The sequence below is a fragment of the Agelaius phoeniceus genome, chromosome 13, assembly GCF_051311805.1.
Source record: "Agelaius phoeniceus isolate bAgePho1 chromosome 13, bAgePho1.hap1, whole genome shotgun sequence".
Taxonomy (NCBI): Eukaryota; Metazoa; Chordata; class Aves; order Passeriformes; family Icteridae; genus Agelaius; species Agelaius phoeniceus.
This window is the reverse complement of record NC_135277.1, coordinates 3,735,305-3,759,701: the sequence shown is the minus strand read 5'-3', so window position 1 is coordinate 3,759,701 and position 24,397 is coordinate 3,735,305. Positions and strand designations below refer to the sequence as shown.

Here is a 24,397-nt window from a genome sequence, read left to right as displayed (position 1 = left end):
GCTGCTGGCTGAACTCCTGGGCAGCACAGCTTCCGTCTCTCTGCGCTGAGCTGGAGGAGGATGCTCAGACAGAGGATTAGGAGCCACACAAAAGCCATGTGCTCTCCAGCCACACAGCCCAGCTACAGGGAATCCAAACACAGCACACAGACAGTGCCCCAGCCAGCTCCCAGGGACAAGGGACTCTAAAAACAACCATTTGGAATTGTAACGAGGGCTTGGGGAAGCTTGTTTGTTTCTACAAATGTAACCTGACCAAGTCAGTGCTTCTCAGTCAATGCAGTTCACAGGGATGACTCCCTGGAGGATTTTTTTGAAAAGCTTGAGCTTCTTCAGAATTCAAGTTTGCTGCATCTTTCTTCTAGCTGCAACAAACTAAATGCTCACTATCCATCCATACTCCAGTAAATCCCCAACTCGGACAGGTGGATTAAAGAGTCAGAAAAACAAACTCATGTCACCATCTCATGTAAGTGGACTGTGGGTACACATACAACAGATACACAAAGGGTTGGGTTTTTTTAAGTTTAAAAATCCACAGGCACAGCAAGTTCCTGGAGGGAACTCCCACATAGCGTCATGTTCTTGCCATTGCCACTCAGCTGGTGAGGCACAAGCTCCTGGATGGATTACCAGACAAGCAGCACGTGATCCTCCTTCCTCTGCCACCCTCTCAGGCACGTGCATCTGATCGAGCATCTCGGTGTCCTGCATCTCATTTTCCCCCCACATGGGCATATCTGTCCCTTCAATAGCATTATCCCCCAGGCAAAGCTGCTGAGGACCGGGATGTTCTCCCTCGTGTGGATCTAAGCCTCTCTCACTCAGGGTGACTTGACCTTTACCTTTCCAAACCATGCCTTACCTTCTGAGGAGGGATCCTCCAGGAACAGCTTCTGGTTCATTCACAGAAATTGACATAAACTTCTGTCTTTCCAACATTCTCCTACCACAACATTTAAATTTCTGTATTTGCTCCCACAAACTAGTTATTCCTAAGGGAACTTGTTCCATTTAAAACAAAAAAAATCTCCTCTTCGTAAAATTTCTGCTTGCTAAAGGTTTATTTTATTACAGGAAAACCTTTCCAATTTCTTTTATGCCCCAAAGAACAGTCATGCTCCTAGAAGGCTCAAAAGAACATTCCAGGTGACTTGAGCTGACTGTAAGACACATCAGTGTCGGTTTGCTCCTTTAAAATGAAAATAAATATGCACCAAAACCTTACGTATAATATATTGCTGAGTGATACCTGGATTAACTAATCTGACCAGAGCTGTCATTTCAAATGCAGTGATGCTTTTTTTGTGCTGTCTGGAGTGGCCTTGAGAGGCCAGATCAGCCAGCCAGGCAGGGCTGTGCCATGTTTATCAATCAACAAAACAAAGTCACTGTTCCTTTCTGCAGGCTACCCACTAACTACCACTTACACACACACTTAAGTACAGAACTGACCTATTTTCCTAGGCCAAATTTACATTATTCCTTCTTAACTGAACTTGGCTGCAGAAAGATGCTAAAAGGAGACAAACAGTTTTTACACCACTGTAAATAGAAGTCAAAAAAAAAAACCCCATGAGACATTTCAACTACAAATTCAAAAAAAAGAGGGTTCATTTACATGGGTTTTCAGGCTGTCATGGCAGATGTTATTTTTGAAATGACTGTTCTCCCTCACAAAGAGGAAAAGCAGTGTCAGGATGCACACCCACTGCAGGCTTCTCAGCAGATATCAGCACAGCAGTTCATGTTCCCAAAGACATACCTGCAGCAGCATTTCAGCAGATAATGCATTTCACCTTCCCATTCACCTTGACTGCACAATTCTAGATTCATAGTGCTTACACTCCTTTTATGCCCAACTAAACTCACCTTGGAGATGAGAAAAGGGTACAAACAGGTAAGCTCCTAATAGAACTGAATCATAAACAAATTATAAAATAAAGTATTTCATTTCTTTTCTGTCTTTTAAACGAGCTAGAGTTTGAGTGATTCATTCAAGCTGCTAACAGGTAACACTGGCTTCTCTCACTGAGATGCATTTTAAAACCTTAAAAATCAGGCCTTCCAGAGCTCATGTAGTTAATTCTCATTAGCTACTTCTTCATCAGTAGTGACAGAACAATTAATATGATAACCACCAAGATAATCAGAATATTATCTAGACAGACTGTTTGTTCCCTTACTTAAGAAAAAATTTAATTCATTTTGTTCTTGCCTTATATATATGAGTAGAGACATGAAAGAGGGAGTTAAAAATTAACAGAGAAGTGGGTATTCCTTTGTGGGTACTTTTCCTTCCTCTACAACACCTCAACTCCCCAGGCAGCAAGCTGGAAGAAAAATCTGTAAGCTGTCCTGTTGGGTATTTATGCTCAAGTGATGAATTTAAATCTGCTTTGCTTTATGTGCTTCCAGAACAACTCCAGTGTACCCACCCAAACAGATTTCTTTTCCAGAAGCAGCAAGCTGAAGTATGTAATAGTCCTATACATCACTGGTGCAGGGAAATACAAGAAAAGAGGGTTAACATAGTAACAAAAAATACTTTTAACAACAAGTTTTTCATTAGTTCTTATGTTGCAGATAAAAGGTACCTGCAGCCACTGACAAACACTGCACCACAGTACTCATGGTAAATAAAATTATCCTCCTTATGGGACAGATGAGACATTGCATGTCACAGATGTGACTGTCCCACAAACCAAGTTTAATCTCGCACCTTAAAATGCAAAACCCATTTTAAAGAGCTGCCCACGCAGAGATGTAACACAGGGAGACACAGACACATAGCATCAGGTAAAGTCCTTCAAAATTCAGACATGTCAAGAGATTATAAAGATTTAAAAATACTGGAAAAGAGAACAAAAAATCCGTTTAAGGATTTTTCAATGTATTTTACAAAGAGAACAATAGTAATAAATTACCTTACTTCTCTTACTAGGGTTATTTTAGGATAGGACAATTTTAAACCCATAACCACGTAAATTTCTGTGTACAGGAAACATTCAGCTGACATGTTTCCCACCATTATCAGCAGTGTTTAGCATGTAAATTGACAAAGACACAAAATGTCTACAAACATTTATTTTTAAACTGTTTGGAACACAGTAAATAATTAAATGCTTTTTCTCTTTGCCCACAGGAAAAGGAGAATGAATACAGGGCATAAGAAGCACTGCTCAGCATCTTCCTAAAACTAATATATTTAACATGTCAAATGTGCTGGGAGAAATGGCTTTGTCTTGCAGAAAAGTATCTTAAAAAAAAAGAACAAACCCAAATTAAACAACCCAATAAAAATACAGCAAGACAAGACATTCATCATTTGTCTGTTGATATTTTAATAATACCAATGATCTAATGATTGGGCTTTTGAAAGATACAAGATAAAATCAAGTTATTCTTTGAAGAAAGATATGTAAGATTTCTTTCACAAGCTTCAAAATCAGTTGCTCCAGCTTTCTACAATTTTGTTTTAGATGCTAAATGCAGGCAGCATTATTTTCCCCCTTCTGAAATCCAAACTTTCCAAATGGAGCATGACAAAAGCTGAAGTCCTGAGTTAACTTCCACAGCAAGCTACAGGCATGCAGGGGAATCTGGTGTGCCAGAGCAGTTCTCAACAACATTGTTATCAGAGAAATGCTGACATCCAGCATTTCATCTACCAGCAAAACTGGAGTCTGCATTCTCTCTCACCAGAACCTCCAAAGCTCATTTGCAGCACAGACTGATCCATGCTTTAACAAGACATATTAGAAAGTAATTAAATTTATTTTCTGGTTGATTTTTGGATTCAAATAAAACATGTCCCTAGGCTATAACCAGCAAGAAATTCTTCACTTACAATTAAATTACTGGTTACTTTTCTGCACTCCTTGTTGGGGTTAAATGAAAAAAATAAAAAAAAAAAAACAAAAAAAAACCAGAAAAAAAACCAAAAACAACAAAGTGCCTGGGGTTCCACAAGGCCTTTCTCTTACCATAAAACAATCAAAGCTCCATGGCCATTTTCCCACCCAAACAATAAAAGTAATAAACACTATTCAGACATTCCCAAAACTGATGGATTAACAAAAGAGGATGAAGGGTGTGGGGGGTAAAATGAGGTCTGACAACAACAAACCCTGGGGAACACGCAGCACTGTGGAGATTCCACCAGCCCAATTAGAGCCACGTGGGGTGGAATTACTCTGGAAAAAAAAAAAAAAAAATCTCAAAAAAACCCTCACAAAATCCGAGGGGATGCACACACAGGCAGAGACACAGCAACAGCCTGGCACTTGCACCTCCTCTTTGTGCACGGAGCCCAGGTGCTGCTCTGTCCCCAGCCAGACTCACTGCCCAGGAAAGGACATTGTCCCATGCTGGGACACACCTGCAGCACCTTCCCCACCTCTCTGTGCTCCCAGGGCAGCTCAGCAAGAGGCAGATGCTGCGTTTGGAGCTTCTGCCATGAAGCACAGTGGAATCACAAGGAGTGCCCACCACTGCCTCCAAAAGGAGTGGAATGGAACCCAATTCCACTGCTAAGCTGGGGATTTTTTTTCTAGCTACCTACAGAAATAGCTGCAATAATCAAAGGCTCTCTGACTTCCAGGTTTTATAAAAAGGAAAAAAAGCAATGCAAAGACCCAGCGAAACTGCTGTCAAAGCCAACTAGAAGATTAATTATAAGGTATCTGCTTAAATAAATAAATGCAGTGTAATTGCAGAATCTAGAAATTACTACTATGGATTATAAAAGCCACTTCTGGTTGGCCTGCTCTAAACCAACCAATTTAAAAACCCATCAGATATATGAATGGCATAAAAGCCTGGGTATAAACAGCCATGTCAAGTGCATTGTCTGTCTTCAAGTAAATTATATTAATGAACCAAAATTGTTTGGTTGTTTTTCACACCATGAGACAATGTTTACACTTGGCAAAGTCCTCTGGCCTAGATTTTCAAATAGGACTACTGGTTTCAGGCACCTTACATTCGATTTGTCAGACCACCCACCAGAGAGCTGTGGACCAGAACACTTCTTAAGAGAAACAAAATCTGTTAATCAATCAGGGTATGTCACTAACAAACCAAATGTCACCTTTTTTTCTTTTTCATTCACAGAAAATGTTGATAACCCACATCAATTGTTAAAATGAGAATCCAAATATTATGTTAGAGTATGACGCCACTGCTTCATAGGAAAAAACCACACTGATGACATAAAGAGCAGGGAACAAGATAAGAAATCAGTGGCAAGACTGCAGCAGCTCTGCCAGGGACAGAAAGTTGATATATACAAAAATCCTTCCTATAAATTGGAGGACGCTTTATTTTATCCATATTGCCTTAGGATGGAGAGTGATGCACTCACAGAGAAACACCCAACATTTAGAAGCCCTGGTTTGCAAACCCATTCTGGCAGAATGTCCAGACAGTAAGAATATCAGATGCTTCCTTAATTAAAGTTCACTTGATGAGGACAGGCCTCTAAAACACACCCCAATCTAGGCTGAAGCTGCTGATACCTGCACCACTGTGTCTCAAGCTAGCGAAGAGTTTCTCCACCCAAGGCACAGCCCAGAATAACAGAAATAAAAGATATAAGAAATCAAGCAGCCCTCTACACTCCATGCTACAAAGCAAACCATCTGGCCCAGAATATTTTTCTCTACAATTACTATTTTCTTGCCTAGTCCTACACAATAGGTAGTGAGGAAACAGACTAAAGCACGTCAAGAGAACCCTTTCAAAGGAAATGCACTCAGAACAGACCCTCAGGAATACTTTCCTCACCTGGAGACAAGACTGCTACAGATGTAAGAGTCACTCAAGTACAGATAATGATTTATCTGGAAGTCGTTTTGAGAAGCAATTCCCTTGTATAATTAAGGCAGCTTGGCTCAGGGAGCAGGGAGGCAAAGGCAAACAAACAAGTTTGCAATCAGAATGTAACTTGTATCCATGTTTGTGCTCAGAAGAGAAGGGCTTGCTAAACCAGAGTTCCTGGTCCCTGTTTAACTGGTTCATCACTTGCCCCTGGCTGTCCCTTCAGCTCTCACATCTGCAGCAGCACAAACACCGTGTTTTTATTATTTCTGCTAATCTTATTTTCCATGTATTACATACAACACTAAGTGTTTATTACTCCAGCATGTGGGCAGGTTAAACCACACCTGCTTCACAAGAATGGAAAAAGAAATTACTAGTGCAACAAAGCACTTAACAAGTAAATTAAAAGAGAGTTGAATACCTCCTTTAACTACTTCTACTCAGGAACACATTACTATAATCACATTTCTAGACTCTTCCTCTGTTGGTATTTCAGTTACTACACTTCAGCTATCATATCCTAGAAAGTTCTTGTTTCCAGACTGTCTTTCCACCAGTACAATGACAAAAATCAACCTCCTGTACCTGCAATTCCAGGTAATACAGTTCAAGGTCTCTCCCCAGATACTTCAAATGCTCCATGGAAATGGCTCAAGCTACCCAAGAAATCACCTCTCACTGCTGGGAGCACAGGCTCCCACAGCAGCAGCATTTCACTAGATAGCCAGTGAGAACCAAAAAACCCCACCAAAATAAACTTAAAAGCACAGAAAGCTGAACCTTCATGTAAACTGACTCCAGAAAGCAAAATGACCAAAGACCTTACAGCTTCCAAACTAAGGGACAAACATATTCCAGCTCTCTCGCAATTAATTTTTCATCCACAAGACACACCCACTCACCCACACAAAGCAAAACAAGGCCAGCACAAACCCTATAAATTTAATCAAGGAAGGAAGAGTAAGCATGAGATGTTTATTTCTATTTTTAAATACTTGGGAGGTGCCCCAATACTCCCTGCCTAGATAGATAACTAAGTAGGTGCTCCAGAACTGTGAGATCCAGTGCACGATCTGGCACGAGCAGGCACATCCAAGCAGCAAAACATGAGAGAAGCTCAAAAGGCGATTAAGAAAGCTATTAAGAAAGGCTTTTGAAATAATTGTTTCCTCTAAGCCAGGAGAGACACTAACTCAGGGTGTTGCTGCAGAAAAGAAAAATACATATATATATATACATATATATGTCTGTATCCAAGCACACCAAAATGCTCTAAGCAGACTATGGTTTATAAAGAATAAGACAGTCTCCTCCTTGTTCCCACAGTTCGTTTCTGCCTCAAGCAAAGTTGGTTGCCACTCTGGTTGCTCTCTCCCTCACCCAAATGGTTTGCATAGCAGATATGCTGAACAATCAAGTTTGAACCAGGCCCTAATCCTGCTGACTTTTCTCGCAAAACTGCTGGAAAGGAATTCCTCCTGGCAGCTGCAGTGCCTCTGCTCATTAGTTTACCAAGCAGCAGCAGAATGAACTGGACAGGCACATCATTTCTGTGCTGCTGCAGAGAACAGAGATATGGGCCAGGCAGGCAACGGGAAGGCTCCCTGTTTCCCAAACACATATGGGGAAGGAGAAGAGAAAAGCAGAGGTTTGAGAAGAAAAACAGCTTGCAAGAACCAAGGCAAGTTACTGCCACACATGCTGCTGTTGTGGGAACCTCCTTTCCCTTTGCTGTAAGATTTGGGGGTGGGATCTCATCCTTTTAGGGTTTTTTTAACTCCTTCTTTAGGGCATTGTGTTTAACCAGGCATGGCACAGTTATTTGCACCAATTCCAGTGTCTCCTGGATACTAAAAGAATGAGTAGGATAACATTGCAAAATAGCTGTCCACTTGTTCATGACATTCTTTGTCCAGGCAGCACCCTCACATACAGGTCAGATCATGCAGCCCACTCAGCATGCATGGAAAAGCAAATGTTTTTGCTTCTTGCTATGCAATTTCCTTGAAGTAACCCCATTACAGCACACTTAATGTAAACAGAGCTTTGCACCATTTATGGTAACAGGTGAGCCCTGTGTTGTTGAACAACATTTCCTCCTCCTCCCTCATCCCAGGCCAGCTAACATTTCAATAAATATTTAATAAGTAGACAAGAAAACCAAGAAAGCTTCACAGCTTGAAGTTTTCAGGTTCTACACACATGATGTTGAATGCATCTACTGGGAAGCAAATGGACCCTGTATCCAGAATCCAGAGCATGAACAGCACAGGGCAGGTACAGCACAATGATCCGAGTACCATTAACACAGTGCCATGATTAAAACAGCAATGCTGGTTCACAGAGCAAAATGTTCCTTTTAGACCAGGCAAGAAGCTGGAGCTGGGACCTGTGATCACCACAGACTTAAGGGCTTTCCACTTCACTGTGACCATGCTGAAAGATTTCCACTGCATTCTCCACTCCAAAAATGCCCTCTCACTCGCTCATACCTTTTCTCCTAAAAAGATCATCTGACAGGTGCAGATAACTCTAACCATTCAAAGCAGCATCCTAAGGGTAGAAAATAATAAAATTTTTGCCTAGCAAGACTGATTTTTTTCATCTGTAAGATGAATTCCAATTACTTATATTCTCCTGTAAACCACTTGATCCTAAAACAGCCCCTGAATTTAAGATCTCTCTACAGCTGGTTTGCTGGAAGCAGGATTTGTTTTTCCTGCCACCACTCTCTTCATCTCCTGGTGCAAGGTATTACTGATTATTTTAATTTCTTTTCTACAGAAGAGAAATGGATGCACACAGACAAACAACTGCAGTGAGCAGAAGAGGAAGAAGGCTTCATCTCTGAATTAGGGATTTGCATACTGGTTTTATCTGTAACACCCACTGCAGTACTTTATCCCAGACTCTCAGATCACAAAAGACAGAGCAGACAGTGACTCACTGCAATTTCGGTTCTGCATGTAGAGCTTCACGTGGACCAGTCAATTCTGATTCTGCCAAACAGCCTTCACAGGCACTCAAAGTAAACCAGCTTCTCTAAGAAAGAGTTCCTATTCATGTGCTGCCTTCATGAGGAAAGCTCCAGAGATGGAAGGGAATTTAGTCAATGTTTCCCCTTTGTGCTGTAATGATTTAAGATTCAATTAATACAACACAGGGAGGCACTAATTCCGAAACACCTGCCTTCGTGGTAACTGGATTAAGACCTCCAAACTTGCTGCACTCCTACCAGTGCCAGCCTGCCAAATGACAGCAGTTGTCAATATCGACCAACTGGAGGCTGGGCTTTCCTCTAAATCCTAGGGCACTCTTTAAAGAGGATTCCCCACAAAATGGGAAGGGGGAAAAAAATAGAAAAAACACCCCACTTGACAGCTCTGAATTTGTTTAGCCAGAAGTCACAGCTCCTCCCCTGCACACTTTGAAGGCTGGAGAATGGAAATGCTCCTATTGGATCCTTTCAAATCCTTCAAAGGGAAGGGATAAAACCAAATAAAGGGATAGGGCATCCTCAGAGACAGAGCTACTCCCTCGCTGATCAATATACTCCGGGCTCTGGAGAGAACAGCTTCAAGAAAGATTTTGGGGCAAAAGGCTGGCAGGGAGGGGAAGAGCAGAGCAGCTGGTTGCATTGGGAGAAGAGCCAGCAGGTTTGAGACTTGGAGCGGGGTTTTTCTCCTCTCCTTGTCCCCTTCAAAACAGAGGTTTCTTTGGATTAGTTTGGGTAGCATGAAAAGAAAGAAAGTGCCTCAGAATTAAGACCATGCTTGTTTGAAATCTAAGGAGAAACTTTTGAGGCCGGTGTGCCAGCCCAGTAATTAACAAAGTGAAACACTTTTCTTACCTTTTCAACACCACAGAAACTATTTCAACCACACAAGAAGGAGCTGAATTTTATTTTTTTCCTTTACACCCTTCATCACCCTGACCTATTGGAACCACACTTGAAAGCTTGATCAGAGCATTCAGTGATACATAACTTCCATTTTAGTGAAACAATCCATCTGCTCCATGTGACTCAGAGCCTGCTTTAAGAATGCAATACTGTTTAGGCCAACGGTTGCACCGCACAAAGTGTTTTGTTCACATGCATTCCTTTGGGATGACAGAGCCTATCCACGGCCCTAACGGTTGGGGCCTGTGGTTTTTTTCCCTCATCCGCTGAATGCTGCAGTGACTAAGCTGACAAAAATTCCTAGCCAATTATAAACCCACTTAAAGAGACAGGCAACCCCCCTGCAACCTTCCCTTGCTATCCTATACGGGAAGTTTCTATAGATAGAAAAACATCTCCTCCTCCCAAGGCCTGCGTTGATATAAAAGACTTTCTCTGCGCGCCCAACACTTCAAACATGCTTCCTAAATGGCATCATTTCCCAAAACCATAACCTTTAATCATCCATCTATATCCTTCGCACATCAACTGGAAAAAATAATTAAAAAAAAAAAAAAACAAATTAAGACAGGTTGACCCTATAATTGATTGGAAAGTTAGAGAAGCCATTAATGGGGGAAGATGAGCCTGGACAGCCATGGAGCAATGTGCATTAAGGGGGGAACAGTTAAGTGCCTATAAACCCAATATGTTGCAACCAGGAAAAAGCACATCAGGAGAGTCACACTTGGTGTACAAAGTAGAAGTTTGATCCACCTCAGAGCGTAAGTTGAACTTTAACTAGCAACAACTGAGAACTTTTGAGTTGCCCCTCAAATCCCTCTCAGCAACCAAATTCCAAAAAAAACACCAGCCTTTCCCAAGAGTCATGTGCTGAACTCATTCTCGCCCACACTGTCAAGGGCTACACAAATACATTTAATAATTAGCCCGGGCATACAGAACTGTGCTTTGGGCAGGTAACTACACGTTCACTTTGCCCAGCAAGAAACAGTAAACAAAAAAATATGGAGAGAATGGCACATGGTTTCCAGCTTTAAAAAGCCAGGCTGTGGGGCACCTCAGACTCTCCCCATTTTATGGTGGGCAAACTTGTTGCTAAATCATTTTTAGCGCTCGCCTGATAGCACATGCACATTCCATTCCCAACGCTCAAAAGGAGGGGGAGGAAGAGACAGTCGACAACTGAACCAGGCTGAGTTCACCTCAGAAGAAAAAGGCAATTCAACAATCTCTATTAACATATCATTATCCAAGCATCTTTTTATTAGAAGTTAATTCTCATAGACAGACTGGAGAAGGAAATCCCACTATTAGTGGGGAAAAAGGCTAAACAAAGGCTTCTTCAAGACTGTTAAACACTGAAAAACTTGTTTGCCACATAAAAACAATTTATGAAAACACTTAAGGACAATTAATTCCGACATTCATGTGTGTTCGGGAAGGAAAACTAGGAAAATGGTTCCTCCTATACAAAATTTTTAGAGAACATAATTCCTATCCAGCATTCAGCCTGAGTTTCCCCTTCCTTAGTCCATTTCAAATTTAATTGCAGATCAGCCATCACAAAAGATGTATTTCCATACATTCCATGAAAATGGGACAACTGGCCAGGTGGAGTACAGATCACTTTAGGGCCTCCCACCAAGATAAGAAGACGGAGGCTCAAGTTCACCCCTTGTCAGACATCTACACAAGCATTACCTGCCAAAACCGAAATCCCTAAGAAAACTCACAACCCACTCCAAGCTGGACTCATTGCGTGGATGAGAGCCACAGAGAACTGCAGAAAATGCTAAGCCAGGCTGAGTTTGCCTTGTCCCTGTGACATCTGCAAGAACACAGCAAAAACACAGCTTTCTTTTAGTTTTACACTTGACATTTCCCTGACATTTTCCCTATAACACTGCTAGCTGTTCCCAGCTCCCAGTTGTTTTGCAAATGCATCATAAAATTAAAGCCTTACATTACATCTAATTAGCTATCCAATACAATTGTCTATTCTATTAACAAACATTTGTCTAATATATATCAATGGGGCCTGGAAATCCACTTTAAGCACGTTAATGAAAGATTTGGTTCAAGCTTAGATTTGTATTTAATTGCATAGATTTAACGTGGCACTGCTGCACAGGAAAGTAAACCAAAAAATTCTCTAAACAGGGCATCACTCTCAGTCTGCTCCAGGATGAAAACAAACCATTAAGAACAGCAAAGTGCTGCAAGTAAAACCAAAAGCATTCCGCTTCCAACCCTAGCTGGCACCAGATTATTAAATTTCTGAAACATCGCTGTCACATCAGTGACACACAGTACCTCTAAAAGTAAATTTAGGATGTGACTGAAGTTTTAAAGCACTTCCTTTTATTCTTCTTATTTTAAGTTCAAAATAAATAAACATCACCTTAGAAATCCTCACTGAATGTGATCACAGCCATCATTTCCCTCTCCCCCTCTGCTCCACAGCCTCAGGCCCCTTGGGCTGCAGAGTCATTCCCTTCTCCATGAGCTTCCACAGAACCTGAGGTTAGACCAGGACTTCTTTTCAAGCACTCCCCATTAAAGGTTGTCAGACACCCAGTGTGCAACCTGGTGATGCTTTTGTATCCTCCTGTAAGGAAGAACTGGAACTCTTTTCTTCCCCAGCCATTACCACACAGCATCCGAGAAACTCAGCTGAGGAATGAACACGCACACAACCCAGAAAACCAAGGAATTACTATTTCCTATCAGTGACCTCCCAACTGCACTTCTACAGGGCTTTTTTCTGACAGGGAAACAGTTTCTTGGCACAAGACAATTCAAGTAAATCCATCAGAATGGTGTCTATGTAAAACAGTTTGTACTACTCAGAGGAACTGTGCACATCCATTTAATCACCCCACCACCAAAATGAATTGTAGTGCCACGGAAATATGGCCTCATTTACTGTCTCATTCTACAGCACATGGATTACCCTTTCCCATCATCTCAAACAACACAAAGAAAAATAAATTTCTCCAGTAGCATGGATGGCCACTTAAATGCAGCTGCACATCACCTGGTGACCATAAACACACCTCTGGACTGACAAAGATAAAGCAAGTTGAAGCTAGTGTAAAATGTGATGTCTTCAGAAAATCAATGTGTGTGTGTGTGTCTGTGTAAATGTGAGTAGAAAAGACAAAGGGTATTTCCAAAAACTTCAAACTTTTTTCATTCTTTATTCCAAAATGTGGGGGAAAGTTCTAAATCTTTTCAAAGTATTTTTAAAAGTTAGTTACTTTTTTTATTTTTTTTCAAAAGCACTGGACTGAGCTCACTGCATCATCTTTTCATACTGGAAAATGAAACTCCCAAATTTAAAGACCTCACAAAACAAACAGTCTTCTACAAATCCTTGTGCCAAAAGAAACTAGGAAGCCACGATGAGTACTTAGCATTATCACATATTTTTAGGTGGCTAGTGCAGGCTGCAAGATTCTTGCCAGGTTAGGCCATTTTATAATAGAACAAAGAAAAATGGCAAGTATACATTTGTTTAATTTTAGCCCTTTTCTCAGAATATAAACCACTGCTACAGTAATTAACTGCAGATTGGCCTAAACTGCTCTGCGGCCATTCCAGCTTACTAATTAAATATGCTCTCACAGCCATAATAAAAATTCTGGGAAACCTCTGGCTGGAGAGCAAACTTCTCAGGAGGGGAGCAAAAGTCAGCAAAAAACTTCATTCAGAAAGAAAACACTAACAAATTTTTTTTAACGTACTCCAGATTTTTCTAACTCGGTGACACCAACTGTGCCTTTTACAATTATTATCTTTTTTGTCTGTTTATTCCTTTCAGATGATGTCTATTTGCTGGAAAGTTTGCATACCAACCAAATACAACCAACAAACAACCTGTCCATTCAAAATATGGTCAGGTTTATATGACACCTAATTTTTTTAAACCAACAAAGGTAGGATTAGTGTTACATAGACCAGCACTTAACATCATACCACATCTAATTTACTTGCTGAAAGAGTAAAACATGAAAGCATGTTGTCCTCTGCTGACATATATAATATCTACTATATTTCAGTATTTAAGGGGGGAAAAAAAAGCCACAGCAAACAGGGAAAAAAAAAGCATGCAAACATAATTTTAAGCAAAATAAGAATGATTTGATTAATCATCTCTGGCTCCCAACTTCTTCCCCTCTCTTGCTGCCTACACAGTTCATATATGTTCACTATTTCTAAAGGACAGAGGAACACACTGAATACTCCTCAGAGAGGGGAAGAAGGAGAGAAGGGAGGGGGGGGAAAAAGTGCAGCACATGTTTTTCAGCACTACTCTGCTGAATCAACAGGGAGCAGATTCCCAGCTGGTGCACACTGTAAGCACTGCACAAGTCAATGGAGCCATGTCAAACGACACCACTCAACTGCATTATCTTCTGAGCTCCGTGTAAACAAACAGGAGCAGATTCCGAATATTTGTGAGAATACATCATGTTACTGTCTCCATATGTTTAAACATTTTAGTAGAAGGCACATATGGACCACTCTTCCCACTCACTGTCATTCTCTCCCTCCTGCTCCTCATACACTGTATCTTCTCGGGCCATTGTCAAACTAATTCAAAAATGAATAAGGATACATTTTCATTAAAAACATTTTGTGCTTAGCTGCCATCTGCTTCATCGGCCTCCAAATCCTCACATGCCTTTTCCATGGTCCTCAGTTTCACACATTCAGAAGCTCAAAGTTTTCTCCTGTTGTATTGTGCAGTGAGGTCTACATGAGCTATTGTTTCATGTCAAATTCATCTCTGAACCAACTGCTTAATGCTTACAGCCCTCATCCATGTCCTCTCTACAATGCCAGCTTACACATGCTTTTTTTAATGCCTAAACTCTAATCTTAAAGCTCCCACACACATTTCAGATACTCCCTGTCACTGTTTTTATGGGAAGCATGGCTATTCCACCCCCTTTGGGAAATATGGGAGCTCTAATTCGCTCTCTCCCAGACAGTGCTCATCCTGGCCCACAGAAGCAGCAGCTGATGCCAACACCCTTTTGCTCACAGAGGTACCAGCCTGTCTCCCCCATAACCACATCAATTGTCTTCTCTGAGTAGGCAAAGTTTCAGCAAGTATTTGACACTGAGCATCTCCAGCTTAACTAGGGGAAAGAAGACAAATAATTAAGATAGGGGGACAAACCCAACAAGGCACCATAGGTGTTATATACAGATCACTGCTAGTTTTGCTATTACTTTCCCAAATAGTTTGCCCAGTTCATTTCTTACAGCCCAAGCAATAGCAAAAGTGTCTTAGGAAGCATTAGCTGGACTTGCTTGAAAAAGAACACAAAGGTTACGGTAGACAAGGGATCCTGAACTTCCAGGCAGGCTTTCAAGGGTGTAATTTTCATTTGGTTTCTGCAGACTTGGAAAGGCCTAGTGACTAAGGCAGCAGACCTCAAAAGTTAATCATCAGCAAGAGGAATACAGAAAACAACCAAAGTTTTCTTTACAGCAGACCACTGGACTGGCAGAGCTAGTGTGTCATCAGACACAAGTCTTGCAAGGGGTACAGCAGGAATGGTTTTTCTGGTTCTCACATCAGTTGCTGAGTGAGATGCAGGCAGCTTCCATAAACCTTTCCAGCAGTCACAACTGCCAGAAAAAAAAAGAAAAACATAAAAGGCCATAGTCTCATTTGTATGTCTGGACACTCAGTTTTTATCTTTTCCATCTCTACCTGTGCCCCAAAGCACTGATGCAAACAAACAACTTCAGTGCTCTCCTTTTATCTTCAGGGATTCTTCTATGTGGCCTTGCAACTCCAGTGAGGCACAGCTGGCATTTAATACACCAACATAAAAGTAGGTGCAAGTCAGAGAGGAGAGAGCCTGCCAAGCCCAACACAACATGCTGCAGCTCCAAAGAGAGCAAACTAGTACTGCTGCTGCCTTGGGGCACTCGAAGGTAAAGGAATGTACACTACACAGAAACCAGGGCAACCAAACTGGCAGGAGAGCTGCTGACGCTTTACACTGAACCTTAAAAATACCCAGAAAAATTTAGAAGTTACAGTTTCTTTGTAGCTTGCTCTTTTATAGTGGTGTCCATGGATTATTCTAAGTCAGACACAGCATATCCTTCCCTCCCTCCTCCCTCAGCATTGTTCCTGCACAAGTTATATTGAAGGAAGCACAAGCTTCTTCCTTTGTTTGTGGGCAAGAAAAAGAAGGAAAAAAACAACTTCCACTCAATGGCAAAACTAAACAGAAGCCAGGCTACTTAAAGTACCAAGTGTTCCCACAAAACATTTACCCACCAGCTTCAGATCTTTCAGTGTAAAACCTAAACAAGGACAAGAGAGATTTAATACGCACTCCTCCACAGAGCTAGAGCAAAGAAAAATAAAAAGGCACAAAGGAACCCTGAATGATACAGAGCATTTTCAGCTTGACATTACTGTGACGCACAAGGAGAATGTCAGGGTTAAATTAGATACTGCACTAGAAAAATATTCCCTGGAAAATAACATAGGTGTTGTATCTCGACAGGGTAGGAAAATGCCAACTGAACCACTCAGTAACTGAAAAGTCCTTTTTTCTGTGCTTTTTCATGTCTTGTGTGATTCTGTACTGCAAGAGTCCTCCTCTCCTGATCAGGAGTTCATTGCCAAAGTGCCCAAGCAATCTAGCAGGGGAGACAAAAAGCTTCCTTTGGAACAACTGCACTTTTATACCTCCCTTGTTTTTCTTCAGAGCAGGAGTACTTTGGGGTTGTTTTCTTTTTACATGAATGGCCTACAAATTTTAAGTCATCCTCCTTCAAGTCCATGGCTTATCACAACAAACAGATTAGAAGAGGTCTAAATTTCTCACTCTGCTTATTGATTAGGACTTGATAATTTCTTTATATGCCGTACATCCTAAGATACTCTAAACCAAACTGTTTTTCTACAATCAAATGCTCTTAACGAGCCCTTCAAGGCTCTTTTCCAATACTTGCTTTGTTCTTCACAATCTCCCATGAAAGGAGACGAAAGCGTATATGGAAAAAAACCCCAGTACCTACACCCTTGCCTTCAAAGTCCTGCTATCACAGTCTAACTATGACCTCATTTTACTTAAACAAGTTTCTTCTCATGTGTATTTGGGATCCAAATTATTTTAACAGTCACTCAGATGCCAAAAAAAGGTTTTTTTCATGTTACTTTTGTCTACTCCAAATAGACAAAGCACTCAACAGAAAGCAAGCATGTCATTATATCTCATTAAATACACTCTCGTTACATCCATTCAAACCACCGAGGGCAATGAGGCTGCACAGGAGTCACCTTGGTCACCCTCTGTAGACAACAGAGCTACACTCTGTTAATGAAGACATAAATTTGACCTGCAGGACTCATAGAAACACTCCCCTCACCCTGGGCAAAGCACAAAGTCTCCCAGTAACAGGCTGAGGGGGTTTCTTTGCTTTGTTTAAAATAACGAACTTTATTTCCTGTAAGTATTGATAAAAGCACATACTCCAAATGCCTTTTTGCAGAGGTATTTTTGGCATGTGTTGACTGAAACTGCCCCACGAGCTGCTTTAATTGCAGTTCTAATTGAACAGGAGGACTCCACAAGCAACTGACAAGCCACTTCAGAAAAACACAACATCCCCAGATGAAGGTAACCCAAATATAGTCCTGATTTCTCTCACACTGTGGTGTTTCCTATCATTATGGCAGCTTTGGTCAAGACTGCATGTGGAATTTAGGAACTGTTCCTCCCAGTGACGAGTTTGTAATTAAGCCCTACTGATACCGCAGGGCTCAGCTTTCGTAAAGTTACAGGATGAACTCAAAAAGCCTGCCATGTAATCATGTTACCTGAGTAAACTATGAGTTTGTTTACTCTATTTTTAAAAAGCGAGAAGAGATCAGGTTTTGTTTTTGCTAATACTTGCTATCAGAAAGACATAAACCTGCCAGATAAGAACAAAACAGGGAACAGTAACTTCACTGGGAGTCAAGATATTCATGGACTCTGACTCTACTGACTGTACTGTGAAAACTAATGTCAGTAAACAAGTCCTTAGGTACAGGATTTACCATTACAGGAATGTCTGGAGGTGCATGCCAAGAGAAGCAAAAAAACAAAGTCCAGTTAACAGCTTCAGCACGCACTGCAACAGCTTTGGCACACACAGAATGTCACTTTAGCAGGAGGAGATGGCACTCGCTGGCCACCTCCTGCCAAAGTCCTCAAGGCAGGTAAAGCTGCCTCCAGCTCTGCTACAATGGCATTGGTTCCATACTTACACTTTCCACCTTCTCCGTGAGGAAGTAACTCAGAGAGTTTGCTGGGGTTTGTTTTACAGTTGCTGATTTGTTGTTTTCTCTTTTTATTTTTAATTTGAGACAAACCTTTACTGAGAGGGGAAGAATCTATTTGTGTGGCAACTGGGTAACTCGTGCAAACTATACACAACTAGAATAAAAGCTTCAGTTGCTGAAGAGCTTAAAATAAAACCACAAAACTAAACGTTTACTTCAAAAGAGGTAACAAAAACAGGGTATCTCCTTAAATCTTACTTTTCTGGCAGTGGTTGGTGGTCCAGCAGCGGTAGTTGTACTCATTGTTAATAGATGTCTTCTCACACAATGGCTTCTCTTCCATTGTTCCCGGACACAAGTCCCCACATTCCTTTGGAGGTTTATTCCCAACGATGTAGTTATTGGACACTGCATCTAGGATGAGAGACCAGTCCACTGTGGAGAGGTAACACAGGTCAGAGTTCTTCTCGATCCGGATGGCCCCGCGGGTGATGTTCCTCAGGTTGTGAAGCCCGATCTCTTTAAGATTGGTCATTTCAAAGATGACCAAGGCATAGTTGTAGAAGAGGTTCCTGCCACGAATGACTGTGAGGTTGGGGAAGAGATCGCTGAGGCTTTCCAAGCCTGCCACACGGAACAGCAGCAAGTAGTCAGTGATGACAGTGAGCTTTGGGAAGCGGAAGTTGCGGTAATCCTCCGCTTTGGAGATGAGCAGGATCTGCAGGAAGCCCTCGATCACCGTGCAGTTCTCCAGGCGCTTCAGCTCGTGGATGTCATTGCGAATGTCAACGTTTGGCCCGCAAACTGAAATGCAAAAGGAGGAAAAAAGTTAGTGAATAACGTTCCTAAACCTTTTGAAACTGGAACGCGAGAAGGATATTCTGATGGCCATAAGATTTCTAACTTTTAATTAGGCTTGATGTACACCTACATGGAATCTTCATTTCATTTAACCTATCACACCAAGCACTACCAGGGCAGCACAGGGATGGCAGTTCTCCCTACATTCTGCAGCACACAGAGAAATGTTGGTTTATTACTGCTGATGACAAGAGCTGCATTGCACTGAGGGATACAAAGATAAACCAAATGCATTTGCACATCCTGCTTCAAATTAGATCATGCATGTGTGTCCAGAGCAGGGTTTGAGCCACTTCAAACCAATCAGGTAAAACAGAAAGTGATCCACTGGTCATCACGTTACTAATAAACTTCCCACCCCGCTTAAGACACATGCACACAAAGAGGGCATTTCCCAGAAAATTACAACTTCGGCCTCAAATCACTCTTTCTTTCCAGGGTCACACACCAAACAAGCCTTAATTCTTGGAATACTAGCCTTGCAGTAGGTCAGCAACAACACTAAATCCACAGAAAGCTGGTCAGCACTTCCTGCTCTGTGACTGGGACGAAAACAAAGTGCTTGGACTTACAGCACTGAATTCCTGTTTGCATGTTCCAGTAAACCAAGTTTCACTAATTCTGGCACCAAGACATAAAAAAGTCTCTTGAGTTCTAAGAAACACAGGATAAATTTATTTACAAGAACATGGAGCATCACAGTGAAGAATCTTTCCTTGAAAACAGCAGATTGAACTCTATGAACTCTCAAAAAAACAATGACCAAAAGGATTATTCCCTAATAAATCTATGTATTAAGTTTTTCCATATTAGAGACACATCACAATAACAACATTAAAGGGGCTGGAAGACATGTGTGTTAACAATGTAATATTTAGACACATACAATCCACTTGGATGTAAAACAAAGAACTACAGGGTGTAGAGAGCCGTTGTTCTTCAAAGCCCTCAGAGCTGGTCTTCTTTGGAAAAAAAGATTCCCCATTAAAGATACTAAGTTGCTTGTAAGCAAACAAAGCAAAATGGCTATTTATTTAAGCAACCCAAAACTCAAATAAACACCAAGCAATTCAATTTTGTGGAAAGGTTCTCTTTTAATGCATGCTAGGCTTAATTATTTTAAAAACATCTTTTCCACAGACAAGGGAAAGGTCTAAACAAGCACTGGAGCCAAAAAACTTAAATTCTAACCCAGACAAATTGTCCAGAGATTCAGAAATTGCGCTGACAATAGAAAGCAGTCCTTCCATCCCACAACACTTATCTAAGGCTAATAACTTAAGCTAACAAAGGATCCAGAGCATGAGCATGCTAAAACCACAGCAACTCTAATACCCAACAAGGACTTAAAGACTTCTAAGTCTTTTAAAGACTAAAGGACTTTCTGGTTAGAGGGACAGCACAAAAAAATAAAATAGGGCGAGATCTTTGTTTGGAAACAGATGTTTCTACACAAACTATTACCTAATCTTCCTTCTGTAAAGATTCAAGCTGAAAGCAAAGGCTATTAAATGTGACTTGCTGCACTCAAGTAGCTATGTGCAAGAAAGTTCATTCCTTAGACTTTCAAAAAAAATTATAAACACCAAGACTAATGTACCACCAGGAACGCTTGGTCCCCGTGAGCACTGAGACAGGAAATCTCCATTTTTGTACATACTGATTTCAGAAAAATTGGGCTCTACTGCTGGAATATGTGTCAAGGCTTGAACTTCAGGAAAACATTAAAAAGCGTGAATGGGTTGGCACCACCCAGCTTTAGAAGCCAGAGAGAAGAGGGAGAACATGAAAGAACTCCAAGGTATAGAACTGCTAAGAGATTCACTGGTTAGTGCAGAAGAAGTGAGGGGTTCTCCCCTGAACCTCTAGGAAAAACATCCTCGAGCCTTTTTAAATCCCTTTAATGAGCTGGTACCCACATCTTGCTTTCAACTTCAGAAATCATCTTCTAAAGCCACGAGCCCTCTATCCACCCTAGGGACTGTGCCCTCTGCCCAAAGGGTATTTACACTCTGACAGTGGGCTTCTCTTGGTTTGAAAAGGCAAGTTAAAACACACACAGTGGCCCCCATTAAACCCTTCTGGCTTCCATCTCTGCCTGCTGGCAGGCCAAGGTGAACAGTATGGCTCCTGCTATGGCAAAGCAAAAGTAGCGGAATTTATTTTCCTGCCATAAAAGTTTAGAAAGCCTAACTGCTCCAAGCCCTTTATTTTGTTAAAGAAATAAAATTTGCACTTGTGCTGACATTTTGCAGGCAAGGTTCCAGAGTGATGGGTTTAAAAACAGCTGAGTTACAATACCCTAAAGAACAATTTGTAAGAGAAATGGCAGCAACCGTTAACTAAAGCATTATATATCTGTTCATGTCTCTGTTTGAGGCTGGCCTTTCAAAGTCACACTGCTTTTAGCTTTATGTTTGTTTCAGCTCAAAAGTTACTTAATTTTAGATATTTAATGCTTTTATAAATCAATGAAATTTCTGGAGCTTTATGGCAAAAGCATGCGTTCACTTGCCTCAGTTGTGAAACATCATCCCCTCAAGTATGGAAAAGGATGAAGTCCAGTGGGGTCCCACATTAGAAATTGATCACAGATGAGTGGCTGTTGACATTGCTGATTTAAGAACTTATTAGTTCATCTAGTGAGTTATGTTTTGCAGAACTTTACACATATAATGAGAACTGCAGAGACACAAATGTGAAATAGGACAAGCATCGTGGGCCATCCTGACACTTGGAAAAAATCAGTTCCCATTAAACTAGATATTTTTGAAAAGAAATTTCTTTTAAGTTCACATTGTTCACCAGAGTTAATGATACCACAATACATCATCTTTTTCTCACGTTTTTCTCTCTGCCTTGAAAAGGATTATATGAAAAACAAATTAATCAGAGCTCAAAGTCAACTCCAATTTCCATCTGGCTGTGCTGTGTTTTCTTTGGATGCCATTTGAGAGAAAGCGTATATAGACTCACAATGTAAACTGGTCTGTCAGACACAATGAAGTGCACAGAAAATGCTCTTTAGAGCATTTATACTCCATTTAACAGTTTTGGATATTCCAGTTTAGAGAACTTTTTTAATATGACTAGGATAACTTGCCTTTGTTTTACATTTAATTCAGAACTGGAAATTAACTATTATGTATTTATTTTGCTCGCTAACAGAACATAAAAATGCAACAGCTGTTTATGACCCAGCCCCACTTGTTCTGGGTAGATTATAAACACCCAGGATAATTACCAATAGTCAGATTCATGCTGTTTTCATTCAGCTGCCTACAGATTTCCAAGCCTTTCCTTAAACTGCCTATCATTTATCAGACTTGGCCTAAACCAAGTACCTAATTCAGAGTCAGAAATTTGTTCTTTAAAGACAAATCTATTTATTTGTTTAAAAGATAACTCCCCAATATAGTAAAATACCAAAGTAAAGCAATGCAGTCTGTACCCAGACAAACATAAATGCCTCCCTGGAAACAGCTCTTTAGTCCAGAACTCCTGAGCTCTGCCTGGTATCCAACTGGAAGCCCTGTTGTGCTCTTTTTTTCTGGGAGCATCCCATGGGCAAACTGCAGGGCATATAAACTTCCAAAGGCAATAGAAATACCCACTCCACACCCCAGCCATCCAGACGATCTGCAGCCCATTCCTAGTCAGAGGACAGATCCAAGCCTGCTCATGTAACTGAGATGGGGTCAATGAACTACCAGGAAAAGTGATTGCACGTAACAGGTTCATACGACAAGAGTAATTAATGCTCCTTGATCTGGCAGAGCCTCCTGGCAACTCTCTGTGTAAGTGGTGCCCTGGCTGGGAGCAGAGCTGGGGCTGTGAACACACACACACACACACACACAGCACCACTGCTGAGGACAGGCTGGGCAGGCTCCAAACAAGCTGTGTCACAGACTGCAGTGATCCAGCAGATTCCTCCCGACCTTAACTATGATTTGCCAAAGCTCCCTTGGATCATTAAAACCATTTTGACACGCAGAGCTGCCTTGTCACCTTGAGAAACACCTGCTATCTCATCACCATCTATTTACAAACAGTCACTTACTCCACACACAGCAGCTCTTCACTCTTTTCCTATACCCACCAGTTACTTCAGGTCACCGGTGACTGCTGGAAGGATTTTGCTCTTGCCCTTCAGTGTTTGGAAGGAACCCTTCCCCTCTTTCTGCAAAATCTCATGCCAGCACAGACAAAGCAGCAGAGGCCTTTCTGTTCAACATTCACCTGACACTGCAACTTCTGCTTGCTATATCCAGCTGGATATAAATTCATCACAGCTAATTCACTCTCAATACCAAGGTGTTCATGGGCAGCACTGACAACTCACACATTCACTGGTTTTAATAAGAGAAGGATTCATCTCCTACAAGAAGCAATTTCATCATGGTGTAGTTACAAGCTTTGTGTTGCTCCATTTAGAAGTTCTACATATGTTTCTCTTGAAAAAGCCACACTCCTCGTCATTTTAAGCCTTGCCTTTGACTCTTTTATTTTTTTGGATGATATTAGAAGGCTGCACTGCACTGCACAGTCTCAATATCCTCTCAACTAGCCAGAAGTTAAAGATGGAGCAACCACCACTACCCAGCTCTCTCAACACCAAAAGGTCTCAGACAAAGCAGCACCAAGGCAGCTCTGAGTCAATCCAGCACATCCCTTTCACAATCCTAAGGCCTTTTCAACACAAGTCTACCCCAGCTGGGTCAGGCTTTCCCTAGCAACAGAGACTTGTTCAGCCTGAGCAGTCCTTTACATCTCTGAAACGAGAATGAGGATAGACAGCCTGCCATGAGCATCTCACCAGCAACCTCAATATCAGCTCACACTCACCTTTTTTCTAATTTCCCTTTGTTTTCCCCCTTCTGACTTTGTTTCTGTGAGAACTGGTTTTTTTACTTCACAGTAGAGATGTAAAGTTAATCTTAAACAAGGATACCTTCAGTGTTTCCATTTTACAAAGAGCATCCCTTGACACTGATTGCTGAAAACAAGCACTAAAGGTGCAGAAATTGTTTTAATTCCATATTGCTTTCCTGTCCAGGGGTTGTAACACCCATTCTGAGGGCCAAGTCTGTGATCCACAAGGTTCCAAAGGGTTCTTTTTTAAGGGAGGGCATGAGGTTGCTCAACTTCTCATCTACCCTGAAATTCTGCACAGCTGGTAACAAGCACAGTGTGTTACCATCAGTGCTGGATGAATTCCCACACAAAGAAAGAACTACAAGGCTTAATACAAGAACACAATTGTGGCTGGTTCTACTTTTAGAGAGTAGCTTGCTCACACCACCACAGCTCACTTTGCCAATAATGGCTTTTCTGAGCACACTCCACTCCAAGAAGAGGTTGGTTTCCCAGACAGCTACTGCTGCTCTCTGTTACCGAGTGCAGAATATTGCTCTCTCCCAAACTGCTCTAATGAAAGAGCCTTGACCACATCACCCCCCAGTAATGTCAGCTCAGAGCTGTGGGTCTTTCTGGGAGATCAG

The 24,397-nt window shown here is 41.4% G+C and overlaps 1 protein-coding gene across 2 annotated transcripts in view; it reads right to left on the bottom strand.

The window, feature by feature from the left end:
* IGF1R (insulin like growth factor 1 receptor) overlaps positions 1–24,397 on the bottom strand; it is a 170,805-nt gene that overhangs the window by 122,169 nt on the left and 24,239 nt on the right. For both annotated transcript variants that reach the window (XM_054641934.2, XM_054641935.2), the window contains exon 2: positions 18,291–18,836. In XM_054641934.2, coding sequence (XP_054497909.1) covers positions 18,291–18,836 — 546 coding nt within the window. The remainder of the gene's footprint in view (positions 1–18,290; positions 18,837–24,397) is intronic.